Below are 17,674 nucleotides of genomic sequence, written 5' to 3' on the forward strand. Positions count from 1 at the left end.
CCGTTTATCATTGAATAGTCAATGACAATGACTTAGTCGCAACATTGACCAGTCCAAAGGCCAAGAAGAACTCCCACCGAGCATGTTTTGGCTATGTCCAGGCTTCGAACCGGACTGGGCATGGGCCCTGAATTAGATTCAACCCTCTCCGCCATTGCATCAGGCTAAGGAATGATGTTCATTTTATTGACACACTAAGACAATACAACAAAAGAATAAGTACGCTGGTAGATACGGCCATGGCAATCATTTCCAAACGCCGAACTTCTGCGAACCTTGTGGTCCTGCTGAAATTCCCAGTCCGGGGACTGTTTGTTTGTTCCAACCTTGTGAAGCTTTGTTACCACTATTTCCACCATAGGGCGCGCCAGGTCCGCCATGGGACGCGCCAGGCCCACCAGGTCCGCCGTGGGACGCGCCAGGTCCGCCATGGGACGCACCAGGTCCACCAGGTCCGCCGTGGGACGCGCCAGGCCCGCCGTGGGGTGCCCCAGGCCCGCCGTGAGGCGCGCCAGGTCCACCGTGAGGCGCGCCAGGTCCACCAGGTCCGCCGTGGGACGCGCCAGGTCCGCCGTGGGGCGCGCCAGGTCCGCCGTGAGGCGCGCCAGGTCCACCAGGTCCGCCGTGGGGCGCGCCAGGCCCACCAGGTCCGCCGTGGGACGCGCCAGGCCCGCCGTGACCCGGCTGCAGCAGGTACAGTGGCACCTGGTGGATGTTATGTGTAGGACCGTGGCCCGCGCTGCCGGCACCGTGACCGCCGTGGCCAGCCTGAGGCGCCTGCGCGTCCTTGTTCAAGACGATGATGAGTGGTTGGTTACCGGCGCCATGAGCTGAGTTAGCAGCTCCGTGGCCGTGGCCAGCTCCTCCATGACCGTGACCTGCTCCACCATGGCCGGCTGGTCCATGGCCGTGGCCGCCTCCCCCATGACCAGCTCCTCCATGGCCATGACCGGCTCCTCCATGGCCGTGACCAGCTCCTCCGTGACCGGCTCCCCCATGACCGGCTCCTCCATGGCCATGACCAGCTCCTCCATGGCCGGCCGTTCCGTGGCCGTGACCTGCAGGTCCGTGGCCAGCTCCATGAGGAGTCTGTTGCCCGTTGCCGACGACGAGGACGATCGGTTGACTTTGAGTGCCGTGGCCTCCAGCTGGGTGCGACCCTCCGTTGGGAGCTCCACGAGAAGACTGGCCAGTCCGTCTTTGAGCGCCCGCGGATGGAGAGTGGCCGCCACCCCCGGAGGCTCTTGACGGAGCTCCAGCCCCATGGCCGCCTCCTGCGCCCGATCCGTGACCTCCACTGCCCTGGGCTCCGTGACCACGAGGGGGATCTTGCCCGATAACCACAACCACCTTCTGGGGGGTCCCGCTAGAGCCGTGGCTTCCGCCGCCAGAACTATGGCTACCGCCTCCAGGTCCGTGGCTACCGCTATTGCTGTGGCTTCCGCCGCCATTGCCGTGGCTTCCGCCGCCATTGCCGTGGCTTCCGCCACCATTTCCGTGACTACCGCCGCCAGAGCCGTGGCTACCGCCGCCAGAGCCATGGCTACCGCCTTGGCCAGCATGTCTTGGCTCTCCGACAACTACGTGGATTTGCTGCACATTCTGACCTGTGCTGCCTCCTTGGCCATTCTTCTTTCCACTGGGTTTGGTGGGGTTTGTGCCTTTTTGGGCAGGTTTTTCGACAAGTACGGGCACCTCCTGTACGTGGAGGTGATGTTTGACAGTGGGCTGAAACAGGTGGCTGGCGAAGGGGAATCCCAGCAGTCCGTGGTCAATCACGGTGACAGGATCATGATAGAAGTCGATGAAGTTCATTGTAGTGGTACTGGAAACAGGAAGAGCACTTGTAAATGCATGCCAAAATATTACCCATGTACAGGAAGTACCTTGCGCTAATGTATTCTTAGAAGACATCATATTTTAATCGGAGGCTCCGAGAGAATTATCGAACACACGTCTATAGCATGAACGCTGAAAAGATGTAGCTTCGAAAAAGCACTAGCGTCAAACAAAGCCTAGGTAAACTGAACGTTTAATCACATGTTTCGGTCGGACATTGCCACCAAAGACGTGACCACTCACTCGAACAGATGTGGGTTGACGGTCGAGAGGCCAGTGGTGGAGACCAGGGAGGTGAACGGGTACGCAGAGGCCGCACCGGCCAGCGCCACGAGGGACAGAACCTGCCGGTGCACATATTGCAGGTCACACTGATGCGTTAGGAGAAGTTGTTACCTATCGTTACGTTATGCTACCACGATAGAAATCCAAACCCGCAGAATATTCTTAATGCGTTCGTGAGTTATCGTAGCCGTCAACGTTTGGCCAACATTTATCCTGGCTCTGAAGCGTCGGATGATTCTGCACACTCGCTGGTCAAAAAAAAAAAAGAAATATCGACACATTTTTCAAATTTCTGAAATGGCAAAATATGCTCGACTAGGTAGACATACCTATTTCATTCCACAAAATGAAAACTGAATCAGGTGTAGTGTGTATACGTATTTCTATTTAGCTCATCTACACAAAAAACGCATGCCTAAAAAGAACAAAGAAATACTTAGTCGTCCAGTGCATTGTGGCGATGATAAGTGTTAAATATAGTCATTTTATTTAAGACTTAAAGATCGGGAGGGAGCACGGATGGGAGCCGTCACTCACCAGCTGCCTCATGGTTGCTCACTCGTGCACAGCACTGCACTCTGGCAGCGGGCGGACCGTTTTATATGGGCACCACCAACGGTACGGCACACCGACCCCACAAAAATGCCCGCCGTCCTGCGCTCGGTCAGCAGTTTCCGGCTCGCTCGGCGCGGTTATGTAGTTGTCCCTAACGCGCGCGCAGGCGCCGCTCGGCCTGAGAACGGTGCAGCTCGGGAGGACCGCCGCATCGGCACGCACCACTTGGGAGTTTTCCTGGGGGACGTGTGAATTGACGCGGTCCTGTCATTCCTCAATCCTTGCTACAACGCCACCTGAGGCTTTAGACCAGTGTTTTATTATGAGCATAGGTAGTTATGCTTAGGTTCATACAATTCGCTAGGCTTTTTAGCGGCACCTTTGGTCATGGGTTAGGACCCGAGTCCGACCCGTTTTTTTTTTGCCGGAGATAATCTCTAGATAACGTACAAAAAAGGTCCATGGTTATGGACATTATTGCCCTGGGTACGGCCGCCGTACCCAACGGCGTGACTCGTTTGCAATGCTTTTGTTCTCATAAGACGAAATGTGTGCTTATCTTTTCGTTGTTTACGTTAACGTATATTTTATATATTATGAGCAATAAATGTAGGTTCGTACCTACATGTTTATTGTACCTATATTGCATGATGTAGAGGTATTCTGCTGTCGATGACTAACACTTGCCGGACCTATCGGTTTTCTTCCTACTCGATACTCTCCTCTCCGTTTCGTCCCCATAGATGAGAGATAGTGCTTGGAAAAATGAACGTGTGCCCTATTACGAGCTTGCTCAACTTGAGTGTTGACCTCAGGTCAAGATCAGATCAAAGCCGCTGAAGTCTCGCAGTTGGTCGAGGGAGGTCATGTAGCATATCTTCCTTTACCCTCGCCCGTATGGGTGTTTTGCCAGCCGCGAACGTATATCCCCACCCCCTATGTATAGGCCATAGGGGGTGGGGGATCTGTTGGGCCCCCTTTGCCGTTTGGCCTCTGATCGAGCTAGAGCTTCGCGAAAAAAAAAACGAGCGTATTGCCCGTGACGAAAGGAAGCCGATGATACCCAATTTTAAGGTCCTAGGTCATTGGTTGACCTTCCAGGTCGGGTCAATGGCCCAAAAGTCGGGAAAATCGGGACCTGTTGTTAGAACGTCGTAAGTGTGGCTGCTACGGGGTTTTCGGGGTGCTGATCACGAATACCTAGCATGTTACATTTGATCACAGATGATGTATTGATGTATTTAGGCCAGGTCGGGATAGGTCAGGTCAGGTCAACCAGTAGGGATCCTGCTGGGTATTCTTAGTATGCATAGTCGACTACAGAATGATGTTCCACTTTTCACAGGCAATTATTTGCCTGGAGTGGTAGGCTGTGCCGCATCACACGGGCTGAGTTCATAAATTATAGCTCTGTCCCAATGCTCACAATCGACACGCTTACGAGTGATAAACGGCACACTGACAAACTGACTCGTAATTGCGTGATAAACGGCACAACTTGGCGCTCCGGTCAACTGATAACCTCTGAGGAATGGAATATCATTCTGTAGTCGACTATACTTACAGTATAGGGTAGACCGGGGCAAGTCGCCCCGCCGAGGTAAAACGCCTCACCGATGTTTCTCGGAGCTGGCAGAGTTCTGGGGAAACATCATCTCTTCTATAAAACGTGCACTATATGATCATTATATGAGCAGACTGGAAAGAAATTGTGATGACTCTTTCGGGAGATATAGCCAAAAATGTGTTTTTGGAGTGATTTTTATGTTTTGTTGTCAGATTATGTATCATGGCGTTCTTTTATGGTCCACATCAGGTTAACGACTTTTATGTATTTTGAACAACTATTGTCTAACGCTTATCATGCCGGGTTGGTTCGTGTTAAATTATGTCTTGCTGGAGTGCAAGGCGTTGTTCTCTGACCTAACTACGTGATGGGGTAAAACGCCCCAGTAGGTCGCGGGGCAAAAAGCCCCTGGGGCGTTTTACCTCATGTATTGTTCGGGCTACCCACTTTCTAATGTTCGGTAGCTGGCGAACAGTAAGTTTCTATGCCTTTATGTGTATTTTTCTCAGCAACTGGATGGCAAAGGAAGTATTTTGTTAACATTCGCATTGCAATAATTTATTATTTGGTCTTATGAGGTAGGTGAAAAACCTGCTCATACAATAGTGTCATAGCTGAACACCTGACAGGATGGAATGTGCTAACTTCAGTGCCGTGCCTCCAGAGGTCTAACGGACCTCTCACATAAGATTTAGCCAACTACCATGTTAAATCTTTAATCTAAAGTATGGGGCTACTTGCCCCAGGCCGTGGGGCGTTTTGCCCTGGGGTTGGGGCAAAATGCCCCATTTGCAGTTGCTTCACAAATCACTTCCTAGCTTGGAGTCCGATCATAAGTGGATGAATTTGAGGGGTGCAATTTAAAGTAAAATGTCCGAAGAACGCATTGAGCACAAATTTGGCCTTCCAGGTGATGTGGGACAAAATTTATGTAGCAAAATAAATTATCTGGGGCGTCTTGCCCCAGGCTACCCTACGTGTCAACCGCCACTGACAGCTTCGTAACATTTTACGAAGGTACCAAAACTACTTCGTAAATGTTCAAATGGCTGCTAAATTCGAATTCGGCTACAACAACTAGCCTAGAAACATGTAAAACTCGAAAAAGTGAACTGAGGTCATTAAAGGTCAGTGACCTGACCTGACCTTTAGGTGACCTTGAAAACTACCCTAATGCATGGGACCAAAAGCAGATCACGTGCTCGAACGCTTGAAACCACGAAAAGACTGCAACCGCGCGGCTAATCCGAGCCGACATATGCCGAATCGCGATTCCGGCCAAACATGGTCTCGACTTCGAGAGATAGGTCACAGGTCAAAGGTCATTTTAGTCAGGGTCATGAAATTTTCAGGTAGGTGTAAAATTGATTAACGCGAGGTTACTGAAAGTTTCGTCGCATTCGGCCCCCTTTTACGCGAGTTAGTCGCGAAACACCGAGGGGTTCCGTTCGACCCCTCCCCCTATACGGGCGAGGATTTTTTCAGCTATCGATGGTGCCCAAATCGTAGCTCTACAACCATTTTTTTTTAGCGCAGTTATTAGCCAACAACTAGACCCCTGCTAGGTTCTTTGATCTGACCTCAGAGGTCATCGGTGACTTGGGTACCAGTCGAATTAGCTGTGTTTTGTCCTTTGGGACGGCGTACATCGTTTTTTTTTTTTCGCTCAGCTCAAAGTCAATCGGGGATGAAACGGCGAAGACGGTCGTGTAGCCTATGGAGATGTTAAGATATCAGATAGGCGTTGGTGATGGTGGCTGTGCTTAAACAGCCCAGATCAGGACGTAACTGGAAAGTCCAAGACCACACCGTTGCGGGTTAATTTTGTTTTTCAAAGATTACAACCACTTTTGCGTACAACTTGCGCGCCGCGCAATTTTTTAAAATGTCACGGATTATGAATATCAGTTGCGTGCTTGCCAACGTATGGAAGTTCCTCAATACAAGTGTTTTCCCACGGCCATCCTCAGACCGCACCATAACTCCCAAGGTCCTGATAGTCTTTCCTTATGAAGCGCCGCGGATGTCGTTGACTCTTTGACAGCCAATGCATCGGTCAATATTTCACCCAATTTTATTTGCTGCAGTTTATTTGTCGTTACTCGGAAGGGTGATGACAGTGACCTAATTGTCGAACGGGCGATGCTTCCTGTCGCCGGTAGCTGCAGCAAGACCGGGTTTTTGCTGACTGCTGCTGCGGCTCGGACGGTACATACAAGGCTACCCCGCCCCACACCGGCCGCCCGCACACGGAACTGGCACTTCCTCGTGCAGTGCTCAGTGCAGGCGGGTGCATTCGGTTTGATTGAGGGATTACATTGTGCGGTTATCGATGAATTATTTGTCCCTGTTAATATTTAGATTGCGAACAGATCTCCCGCACTGCTTCCGTCGTAGGTATAAATGTGCATTTATTCAAAATATTTTACGGAATACACACTTAAGCGGTCAGTGGAGTGGTTTATTTCATTGGATATGAATGAATGGCACATAGATCGAGACGTACTGAATATAGCTGGGAGGTTATGCGATAAATCACGGGCGGATACTGGACAGCACTATTGGCATGTCTACACTTTGTACGTTTAACGCAGAACCGTGCCATGCTCTGTGAATGTGGAACTTAACAGGCTAAATGTGAAATAATCGTTCGGTCTAATTTGTCATGCCGAGGCCCGAGCCGCAAGCTTACCTATATTGTAATATTATTATGAGACATTTTATAATAAAAGGTTAAAAATAACTTATTGTTAATCTATGTATAGGTGCTGAGCCTAAATTTATTGCATTTCAATCCATTCCGTTTACGCCTTTCTGAGCTCCTCGCGTGAAAATCATTACCTTAGTGAAGGTGTTGCATCGACACCTCTTTGCTAGCGAGGATTAACTGCAGATAACTTATTTTCTAACAAGAAAATCAATGAAATTTAAAAAATCCACCTATCACGGGAGTCGTCTGTTCCTCATTGTATTAACAATTCATTACATAGCCACATGACCTAAGGAGATGAGCTTGTCTCCATTCTGTGGTTGTCAAATGACAGCGATTCGCTGTCCCCACCACATTCAGAAGAAGCCGTTCTGTTTCGATGTTACCGACACCACCGTTTCTGTATAGGTATGCGTCCTGCGTGTGGGCTCGTAAAACGGCACAAATGGCTAGCGTGCATAAGTAATTTTTACGTATACACGGACAGGTAGTAAACGTGTTGAACATGCATTACCGTTGAAAATGACAGCTATGCCGGATATTTTCCTTCGCTGACGCGCTCACCATTCAGGACTGCGGGAGGACGAGCTCTGGGAACTGACGCCTCATTTCCTGCTCTGCCGCTCGGGTGGACCGCCGTGCGGATCCAGTCGTAACTCGCATGCCCTCTGAAAAATGCGACTTTACAGACGAACAGCCCTGAGCGACTTCGGTCCATACCTTCCCAGTTCTCAGAGCCATTTTCCGTAGCGATTCTTTCGAGCAAACGGCGGTTATAGTACCGAACACGAAGTGAAGTAGCTAGCCCGTTACGGCAGTTGGCACTGACCGTTTGAAAACGATAAATACATGCTTTTGCATATTATGCCCCGGCTTTGGACCCTCCAGTCTCGCTTTTTTTTTGCCATGGACGCAAGAAGATGGCTACCAGTTTCTTGAAATTGCTACGCATGGCGCTAATAGTTACACAAGCAGACTGACCGTAGAATTAGATATAACCGCGATGAACTTGAAAGCAGACTGTTAAATGTTCATCTATTCTATGATCAATGTTCATAGCGGAAAATGGTAATAAACGTTATCTCGATATAATCTTTCCCATGCAACAGTTACGGGGAGACCCATAGTCATTAATTCTAATTCTACAGTAAAGCCTGCAGCCGAGATGGAATTAAATACCTCACTAACGATATATGAGGGAGGGTACATACAACGCTATTTTGGGTATAGGCAGTGGAACGGGGAGGGCACCAGGGCACCGTGCCCCCCTTTGATTTTGGCATTTTAACATTAGCCCTATGGGTGTTAGGTACATGGAAAGAATGGGACCAAAAGTCGGCAGTGCCCCCCCCCCCCGGCCCCCCTTAATTGAGGGTGTTCCGCCGCTACTGATTTTGGGGCCTGATACAGTACGCATGTATTTTTCAGTGTCATTGCATTCGGAACGGGCTTGAACGTGACACTTGGCTGTAACTCGTCTACCGAACTCGTCCATACGGAGCCAGTGCGACGCCGGGATAGGTAGTCCTCTGTACCGGACACATCCGTACTATATACTGAGCTTGGTAAGGTTCCCGGTTGGGTCGCTTCTGTGTGTCTGTGTACAATGTCTACTGTGACTCGACCGTCGGTCGGCCGCGCTCTCCGGCGACCCGGCTGACCTCGCTCGTGCCACGGCCATCGCCGCACTCCCGAGACGTCTGCCGGCGCGCGCATAAAAGAAGCCACCGCGCATCAGAAGAGCATAGTCGGCATCCGTTCTCATCATGAAGACCTTTGTGAGTAGCTCTCTGAGATCTCACTGCTGCTGAACCGGTGTGGCCTCTTAACCGCTTCATATGTCTAGAGACGACCGGTTCACCACGGTAATCCTGGAGCGTATACTGTGACGCATAACATTTTGACACCGTCCATCAAATTATTCACGATGCTCAGAATCCATTACCGGCTTTATCTCACCAACATACTGGTTGTTTCCGGTAGCAATATCTTATTGAGTGTGAATGTATTTGGTTTGACCTCGGTATATCTGTGTTGCCAGATTGTGCTGGTTGTGGCAGTGGTCGCTGTGAGCGGTGACGGGGCGGCCGCCGCCCCCTCCGGAGCCGGCGGAGCTCACGGAGCAGGGTGAGTGCAAGAGGTCCCCGGTCCGGTGTCTAACCGAACAATACCCAACCAATAAAAGAGGCCTACGAGGGCTGAACGAGAGGTCCCTAAACCTTGAAACCGTATTCAGCAAACTAGCATCTTATAATTAGCCTGCCAGATCATTTATTGATTGAAAAGGCTTTGCGTCCGTCATTGAATTGAATTTAGTGTATCATTGACCCAGCAGTCAGCACCCTGATCCACCCCTGCATTGAATACCTACAGCATTATGTGTTTAATGCATAATGCGCTCATATTTTGACAGGTACGAGACTCCGGTGCGCACTTACGTCAAGAAGGAGCCCTACGTGGTGGAACAGCGCGTGCCCTACACAGTCGTCAGGAAGGTCCCCGTTTACAAGCCCGTCTATAAAACCGTGTATAAAGAAGTGCCTCAGCCGTACGAGGTCATCAAGCACGTTCCTATTGTGAAGCACGTGCCGATCATCAAGCACGTGCCGGTGGTGAAGCACCACACGGTGCTGAAGCCGGTGCCTGTGGTCAAACACCACACTCGCGTACAGAAAATTCCCGTCAGCGTGCCCATCTACGTGCAGGAGAAGCACGGGTACGGCGAGTACGGCCACGGCGGAGGGTACGGGTACGGGTCGTATTAGGACCGTATGAGACTGACAGTGTGCGGATGCGCAGGCCGGCTACACGGTCTCTGCAGGTGTGCTGTGCACAACGCCGAATGGCCAGGGTATGTCGCTGTACCGTTCTATCGTCCATCGACAGTGTAAAGGACACTTCCCGATACTGTTCGACTGTTCGAAATGGCCTAGTTGTATGCTATTGTAACCGGTATGCATGGTACGGTGCGGATCGTTACGCTATTGCCGAGTCAGTGAATGGTGTGACGCTGATGGCTGTATTTGTTCAGCAACCTTTGCCTATTTATTGAAATAAACTGTTACAAATCAAGTACCCTATTTCATGTTTTGAAGAGTTGACGTCGCCCATGCTCGGCTCGGCATGCCTTTATAATACGTCGATGATATTTATGGAAAATATTTTAAAACGGCCTTTCTTGGTTTATCGTATAATCTGAGCATTGCGACCAGGGGCGCGGGAACTACTTTCCGACTGGGAGGGGGGGGGGCACCATAGGGGAAGTTGGGGCAATGCCGGAGTTGGGGCAAAGCCGAAATTCGAGATATTTCGAAAACCGTAAGACATGGGTGCCACCTGTCAGTGATGCTCTGAAGCTTAAGTGACTACAATTATCGCATGTTTGTTACGAGTCGTCATTCGGAATACTTCGGCTGTGAGGGCGCCAAGAGCGTTTTCAAGGTACGCGTTCCTTGTACTACATGCGCCTTTGAAGCAGCATTTCTTACTCATTATGCTACCGTTTGTCTGGCCAATTCGGTCAAGTAATCTTCAGCATGTCTTTGCATAAGTGTGCTGCCTATTTGAAATTTATACGGCACGTTGAAAAGTTATGGGCCTGCAAATGAAAGTATGGCTGGCTGGGGTAATGCCGAAAACGTGCATTTACGCACGTTAAAGCACGCTACGTGGACTTTACTGCTGTAGAATAGCAACGCGAACTTTTAGTCACACAAATTACACTTTCAACCGACACAACGGCCTGTTACCTATAAGGAATTATTTACCTGGCATTTTCTTATTATATCACACAATTATAACTACCAGTGTGCACCAAGCGTCCTCAAGCTCTTAAAGCGCGTGTCAGCTTTGATAAATTCTGGATAAACTTTGAGATAAAGTGGCAAAACATCAATGTCGGCATTCCTCGTAGATCATTTCTCCCATTTTCGGCTTTCCCCGCAGTCCGGGGCAACGCCGAAAAAGTCACTTCTTTGATATTTTAAGTTTGTGCGCTTAACGGTATGCGAATTCATCAAATGCGCCTGGTATGTTTGAAAGGCAAAAGACTGGCCTCTCGAATGACGCCAACAAGAATAGCTTATGTTGTCTACCTTGCGTGCTACGGGCGTCAGAAAAAAAGTATTCGGCGTTCCCCCAACTTCCCCTAATAGAGATCAACCTAGGGTACCCCCAAATCTAGTTTTCTCACCGGTTTTAGGCCACTTATTTTTCACCCCTCGGCTTTTTCAGCAAAAAAAGAAAACATTTGCAAAAAAGTGTGGTATTCCGTCTCAAAGCTGTGGGGGCACCGCCCCCACGGCCCCAGAGTTGGGGGGGGGGGCAAGCTGCCCCCACTGCCCCCCCCCCCCCCGGCTCCCGCGCCTATGATTGCGACTTTATGGCGATGAATTTGCGATGTTTATTTTCATGTGAATATTTGTTGACAAGTTAAATTTAGCTAAAAACTTACAAAAAAAAACTCGTGTAGACAAACGTTGTAACTCCACAGTAGTTCACCCTACCCCGTAGGTAAATAAATGCTCATCCGAATTACACCGACTGAACGATAAATGCTCATCCGAATTACACCGACTGAACGATAAATGCTCATCCGAATTACACCGACTGAACGACTAATTCGGATGACTGAAACTATTAGCGATTGAGCGGGCTGGCTGTCAAGGTGTAACATTATTTATATTTTACGATATCTATACCAATTTTCAAATAGTTTTGCGACCTTTCCAAACTGAATGAGAGAAATTATGAGAGGTAGGCAGATAAGGAATTCATCGTTTTTACGAGGCATTTTGAACAGTTGCCAACATAATCAAGCAAGTACTTATTCATGGAATTCTGAATGGCGAAAATACACTTAAGACTCGCATAATGCCTCTGAAGCCATAGAACGTTAACGAAACGAAAAGGTAACCAATAGATTTTCAGCAATACTCTCTTGAAGAGTACCTAATTATAAAGCCCTGAAAACTGCTCAGATGTGTACAATTTCATCTGGAAATATGGATCGGCTGATAATGCCTATTGGTATGACCTCTTCTATGGTCATAACATTGACCTGGGGCTAGTGTCCGTGAACTTCTTCAGGCCAAATTCATGCAATCAGCGCGCAGTAGGTACCTAATGACTAATGATAGAAACGCGATAATGATGCATACAAATCGATTTCATACACCAATTGCATATGATGGTATTTACGGACAATTTCGATGGTGTTGCCCTCTCGACACTCGACAGCAACGAAGATTTAGGAGAAGTAAATGAATGCGTTGCAAATTACGGCACCTTTAGAAGAAAGTCGTACTTAACACTCAATCATCGTGACTATACCTACCTACCTACCTACCTACCTACCGCACATTGAATATCGAATCGGGAAATTACATCCACGACCTCTCTCCTAGGCCGTGCAGAAGCCAGAAACTGGCCCACTCCAGCAGAAACTGCTGTGAACTTTGATGGAAACTTGCTAGAGCGATGACAACTACTGAATTGTTTAGCTCAACGATACGGATCGACTAATATGCGACATGCCCTTTCCCGATCAGGTCATGACCTCGACCTTAGGACCAATCTTTAAGTCGAACGATGCTCTAGCTTTATTAGCTCGCGCATAATGAGCCGATTTGTCGAAGAATGTCAAACTTCGGAAAATGTTGACCTTTGTTGATTTTGGTGGCTTGGCCTTTGACCTTAGCTAGATATCAACTCATTCTTTCTTTATGATATTTAAGCACATTCTCCCTAAGAAAGGTTCCCTGGCAGTGAGGACGTTGCGAAGTCGCGATACTCTTGCGCCGTCCAGAGATTCACTTATGACTTCACAGGTCAGTGACCTGGCCCAGTCTGAATCAAAAAGCAAATATACCTACTTGTTCTCAGGTGTCATCGCGAGAAAAAGAAAACCTCGGGGGGGGGGGCGTCATCAACCCCTCCTCACTCCCCACTCCTCAACCAGGGCGTGTGGCATACTGCACAAATGATTGACCCAGCATTAGTTGAGGTCATCCGGTGTCATAATTATTGGACCACTTCTAAACACTGCTGCAGCGGCCTCGGTATGAGCCGACGGGCCGCACCTCAGGTGGTCGCCGTCGGGCCCTCGACCTTCCCAACACAACAGCCATTACGGGTGTGCGTTCTCAGTTGTCGTGCCGCCATGCCGGCTATCGGAAGTATTCGGGTCAGCCTTCCCCTCCCCGCGGCACTGAAGCTCCCGGCGTGCCCTGCCAGCCGAGCGACCCTGTCGGCCGCCGCTGCTGTGACCCGGCAGCGCACCGGCCGCCCTCGCCAGCCGGCTTCTTGCTGCCATTGCCCGCCGATCGACTGGTTCCTGGTGGCGGGCCGTCGCGAGGCCGTCAACACACAGATGAGCCGGCTGCTATATAGTCTCCACTCGACGGCAGATAAGGGCAGATCAACCGCTGACATCGGAGAGGAACCATGATGCACACTTTGGTGAGATGACCGGCAAGTTGAGATTGGAAATACGATGACGTTCCACCGGTTTCAGAGTAGCACTTCCGAAAGCTAGGATAAAAGTAATTATTGAATACCGTTTTACCGAAAGTAAATGAAAAATTGCCAGCGACTCAGCCAGCTGTTGCTTTGACCGCCGTATATGACATTTAGACCGACATTTATCTGAAGGGGATGGCAGCCCAGTCATACAGAGTTGGTGGGTGTGCTCCCCCATCCTGTCCCACAGGATGTCTCTCACTCGTATCCCGTTCCCAGGTCGTACTGGTGGCTGTGGCTGCTGCGGTGGCCGCAGAGGGCGGTATCGAACAGAACGCCGGCTACGGGACCGGCGCGTACGGCAAGGAGTATGAAACGGAACACTATGGGTGAGTGAGGGCTCTGAGCTCACAAGTAACATGTAACTGAAATAGAGCTCTGTGAATGAGTTGGAACTCGTAGAAGCTCTGAAATAAAACATTAAGCGACAGTAATTGAACACATTAGTTCAATAGCAAACACACACTAGTGTGAACCGAATGGGTGAATGGACGACACTGAGCAGTTTATTTGTTATCCAAACAAGTTCTGTTCTCACCATGGGTTCAAGCAAGTACAACCTATAAAAACTGGCGTGGCCAGTGGCCATGAAGCCGATCGCTTATCCGATAAGCGGTTAACCCTGGTTCGTTTGTTTATTCATTTATTAATTACCTCGTAGTGACCATCCACCTTTTTGTTTGCAGATATCAAAAGGTGAAGACCATTGTGAAGCACGTGCCCGTTCCTGTGTACAAGAAGGTGCCGTATCCCGTGCTGAAGGAGGTGCAGGTCGTCAAGCCCGTGCTGAAGACGATCGTCAAGTCGGTGCCGAAGCCGTACCCGGTCGTGCGCCACGTGCCCGTCGTTAAGCACGTGCCTGTCGTGCAGCGCGTGCCCGTGGTGAAGCACGTGCCGATCGTGAAGCCAGTGCCGGTGGTGCACCACCGCTATCACGTGCAAAAGGTGCCCGTGCACATTCCCTACTACGTGCACAAGCCCAGCTACGGCTACGGCCATGGCGGTGGGTACCACTGAGCCGGCAGATCTCAGTCGAAGCGGCTCACCGCCATCCCCAGCGGATGGCTGAAGAGAGCTTAGGTCGCATATTTATTGGTATGTGCCATGTGATTTTATAAGTGCAAGTGTGTGGACACATACGGAATGCGTACTTATGTAAGTCTGGTTCTATGAGCCCACCGTGAAAGGTTTACAAGCAGCGTATATGCGATGGTCATTGTGCTTATAAACGAAACAAAACTTTATTTCATGCAAATATTTCCCAATAAACTCCGTGTGCTGTTTTGACACATAAATGAGCTAGGTACTGCTAAATGCATACGATAATATGTGAAACACAAATACATGAATCATAGACCACTACATATCTGGACTGTGCACGGAAATTAGGCCCCTGCCATTAGGGCCCTAACTTTCGAACGTCATCACAGCCAACTTATTCGCTATATGATGATGTCCTTTAGGAAACATCACCACTAGTCAATTTGTAGTCTGAATTATATCTTACATTGAGCAAAAAAATAGATAATATTAGTGCAATCATCGAAATATAAAGGGCATTTTCTGCCCATTTCTTTCATGATTTAACAAGGTGTGGATGATGGTTCCCAGCTCATTTTCACGAGAATTAGCAAATTTTCACAGAAATGTAGCAAAGATTTTTGCAAGATTATTGTTGTTTATCATTGACATAAGGGATAGTTCTCTTTTGTCTTTAAATGAAATGAATACCTTTGAGTTACTTTTTAATGCATACATGCCACTGAAATACAGTAAAATGTGCCGCTAGTGATAATCATTTCAGAATATCCCATGAACAGAACAGGGCGTGAGCATATTCAAAGAGCCAAGACAGTGCATGCGACAATGGCAGTTTTCCTGTTCCTGGCTGAAGCATCAGTAACAAGTCAATTTCTATCTGCTCTGAAGCTGAAAATGTCTTGAAATCCCGACCATTAGTCTCCCTGTGAGTTTTATTACATGTTGTGACGCTGGCCGAGACAGAAAAATCGAGCCGAAGACAAGTGTAAGGAGAGTTGCCAGTTCTCCTCTCTGGCCGACATCGGCGGTCACTTCCACAACTCATTGAGGGAGATGCATGCATGCAAACATGCTGCACATTGCACACGTTTCCAAACTGGCGGCTCCTATAATCAGTCATACAATGAAGCCCAAAACGAGCTAAGGACTTGCAATTTGGTCAAGTGATGGTCACAGATCTTATCGCTTGCGGAGAACTGGCGTGCCCACATCAGCAATCTGTGTTCCGCTCCTGCATGCAAGCCATGGGTCCTGCTCTGGTAACAGCTGCCGAGTCGCTCTCTCTTCGGCACACGTATAGCTTCAAACGTGTGTTTCAAGACAGCGCGACTACCATTGTAAAGGAAAACGATAACTTTCTTTACATTGCTCGCTAAGGGAGTCACACTGTCGAGAAGCACCTCAAGTTACAACGCTACGACCCGCATTTCTTCAACACATTGATGAGTATAGTTAAGCGAAAAACAAACATTGCAATTCATGAAGTCAATATGGACAGTATACCGTCACTCAACACCAGCGATGCGCGAACAGAGCTTCATGAAAATGAGAAAGCTTCATGAAAATGAGAAAGGTTGAGCCGCAGGAAGTAAACACAATGCAACATTTATCGGATCATTTTGTCTATGCAATCAATAACTACAATCATATTCGTCGACGTGTAAGATACCTACATGGCTGAGAATTTCACATGTGGATATACAATTCGGATAGTAACTAAAGGCAAATGTAGCACAAGAACTATAAGAAAGTGCATTCCTAAGTGCGAAGCTCTGCTGCAGTGTCCAGTGAACCGAGGTCTCGTGACTCCGTCTAAATCTCGAAGCTCGATCGCCATCACCCGCCAAAATGCGGCCACCGTCACTAACAACGGTGTTCAAAAGTCCCCTTCTCTCAAGAGGGACAGAGGACAGAACCCGTCTGTCCCTATGCTGAGCATGAAATCAGCCTCTGCCCAGTGGAAGCAGGGAACAGTTGTGGCCCAGCAGGTCACCTCGGACGCTCTCGCTAAAAATGCAGCTCCGGCAGCTTTGTTAGGAATCTCCTGCACCTATAGGAATCTTCGTAATTCCGTGGCGCAGATCGTGTTGGCTGTCAAAGCATTGTGCCTGGGTGCGTGTCTGATTTAGACAAGCAAATTAATCTGCAGTGTGTCCAGTATGTGATCAGACTGTCTCTTGTCAAAAACGAGCGATCACGGATTGTTCCTGTTTATTAACCCTCGCCCGTAAACGGCGATCTGCCACCTTCGCCCATGCAGGGGGGGGGGGGTTGGTGCGACCCCCCCCTTGGCGTTTGAAAACGGAGCGTCGTAGAGCTTAGCGGAAAAGACCAACGGATTGCTCTCGCCGAGATCTCGCGATTGGTGGTATATTTTTTGGTCCTAGGTCAACATTTGACCTACTTTTGACCGGTCAAAGGTCAAATTTTCGGAAAAATAGACTTTTTTCAACTTTCGGCGGCGATTGCGGCAAAACGGTGGGAGATATCGACTTGAAATCTTCACTATCGTGTTCCTTGATCAATTCTCTATCGTTTGGTATGTATTTCGTTTCCCTAGCTCTAAAAATGGCGCGTTGGGAGCGCCGGAAGTCGGCAAGGTCACAGTCGGCGGCAGAAATTCGAAAAATCAAAATTTAAATTTTTGAAATCTGATTGTATTTTTGGATTTGGGAGGTCCATTTGCTCCCTATAGAAGCTAATATTGCTGCATATTCCCATTGAGGTGACAAGAATTAGCAAAATAGTGGTTCGGGCGCTTTTCAAAAATAGTACCGGACGCTGTTCCTCTTGTGACGTCATAGCTCCGTGACCTGACCTGACCCGGTCAAGTTTCTTATACCATATGATAGCCAATACTTGCCCCAACATGCATGGGAAGTTTCATCACGATCCATCAACCGATCTCCGTACCACCGGCAGGAAACCTCGGGCGTTGGCACTCAGTTTGTGAAAATCCGGCCGGAGGCTGTTCCCTTTGTGACGTCATAACTCCGTGACCTGACATGACCCGGTCAAAATTTTTTTATCAAAAGATGCGCAAGGTTTGCCCCATAAGGTACCCAAAATTTCAATTCCGAAAAACCTCAGGGGGGGGGGGGGGGGGTTGCACCAACCCCCCCCCCCTACATGGGCGAGGGTTAATGTTTTGAACTAAA

The 17,674-nt window shown here is 48.9% G+C and overlaps 3 protein-coding genes across 3 annotated transcripts in view; 2 read left to right on the plus strand and 1 right to left on the minus strand.

The window, feature by feature from the left end:
* Positions 1-168: 168 nt before the first annotated feature.
* The window catches only part of LOC122392396 (glycine-rich cell wall structural protein 1.8-like), a 52,162-nt gene continuing 34,656 nt past the window's right edge, over positions 169-17,674 (minus strand). The window contains exons 2-3 of the mRNA XM_043387212.1: positions 2,083-2,183; positions 169-1,825 (exon numbers count right to left, since the gene is read on the minus strand). Of these exons, the coding sequence (XP_043243147.1) occupies positions 247-1,825; positions 2,083-2,183 (1,680 nt within the window). The 3' untranslated portion in view covers positions 169-246. The remainder of the gene's footprint in view (positions 1,826-2,082; positions 2,184-17,674) is intronic.
* On the plus strand, positions 8,330-10,036 carry LOC122392421 (valine-rich protein-like). The gene is made up of 3 exons (XM_043387250.1): positions 8,330-8,734; positions 8,998-9,083; positions 9,370-10,036. Exons 1-3 carry the CDS (start codon positions 8,723-8,725, stop codon positions 9,719-9,721), a joined length of 450 nt encoding a protein of 149 aa, XP_043243185.1. The 5' UTR covers positions 8,330-8,722; the 3' UTR covers positions 9,722-10,036.
* On the plus strand, positions 13,310-14,698 carry LOC122392413 (zinc finger protein 512B-like). Its single transcript, XM_043387239.1, has 3 exons — positions 13,310-13,415; positions 13,695-13,804; positions 14,162-14,698. The coding sequence occupies exons 1-3, from the start codon at positions 13,401-13,403 to the stop codon at positions 14,490-14,492; spliced, it is 456 nt and encodes a 151-aa protein (XP_043243174.1). The 5' UTR covers positions 13,310-13,400; the 3' UTR covers positions 14,493-14,698.

This window comes from Amphibalanus amphitrite, unplaced genomic scaffold (assembly GCF_019059575.1).
Source record: "Amphibalanus amphitrite isolate SeventyFive unplaced genomic scaffold, NRLGWU_Aamphi_draft 000022F_arrow, whole genome shotgun sequence".
NCBI lineage: Eukaryota > Metazoa > Arthropoda > Thecostraca > Balanomorpha > Balanidae > Amphibalanus > Amphibalanus amphitrite.

Excerpts from the sequence above, each read along its gene's own strand:
- LOC122392413 (XM_043387239.1), top strand. Across the intron at positions 13,805-14,161 it reads TATGAAACGGAACACTATGG|ATATCAAAAGGTGAAGACCA; the intron begins GTGAGTGAGGGC and ends TTTTGTTTGCAG.
- LOC122392421 (XM_043387250.1), top strand. Across the intron at positions 9,084-9,369 it reads GGCGGAGCTCACGGAGCAGG|GTACGAGACTCCGGTGCGCA; the intron begins GTGAGTGCAAGA and ends ATATTTTGACAG.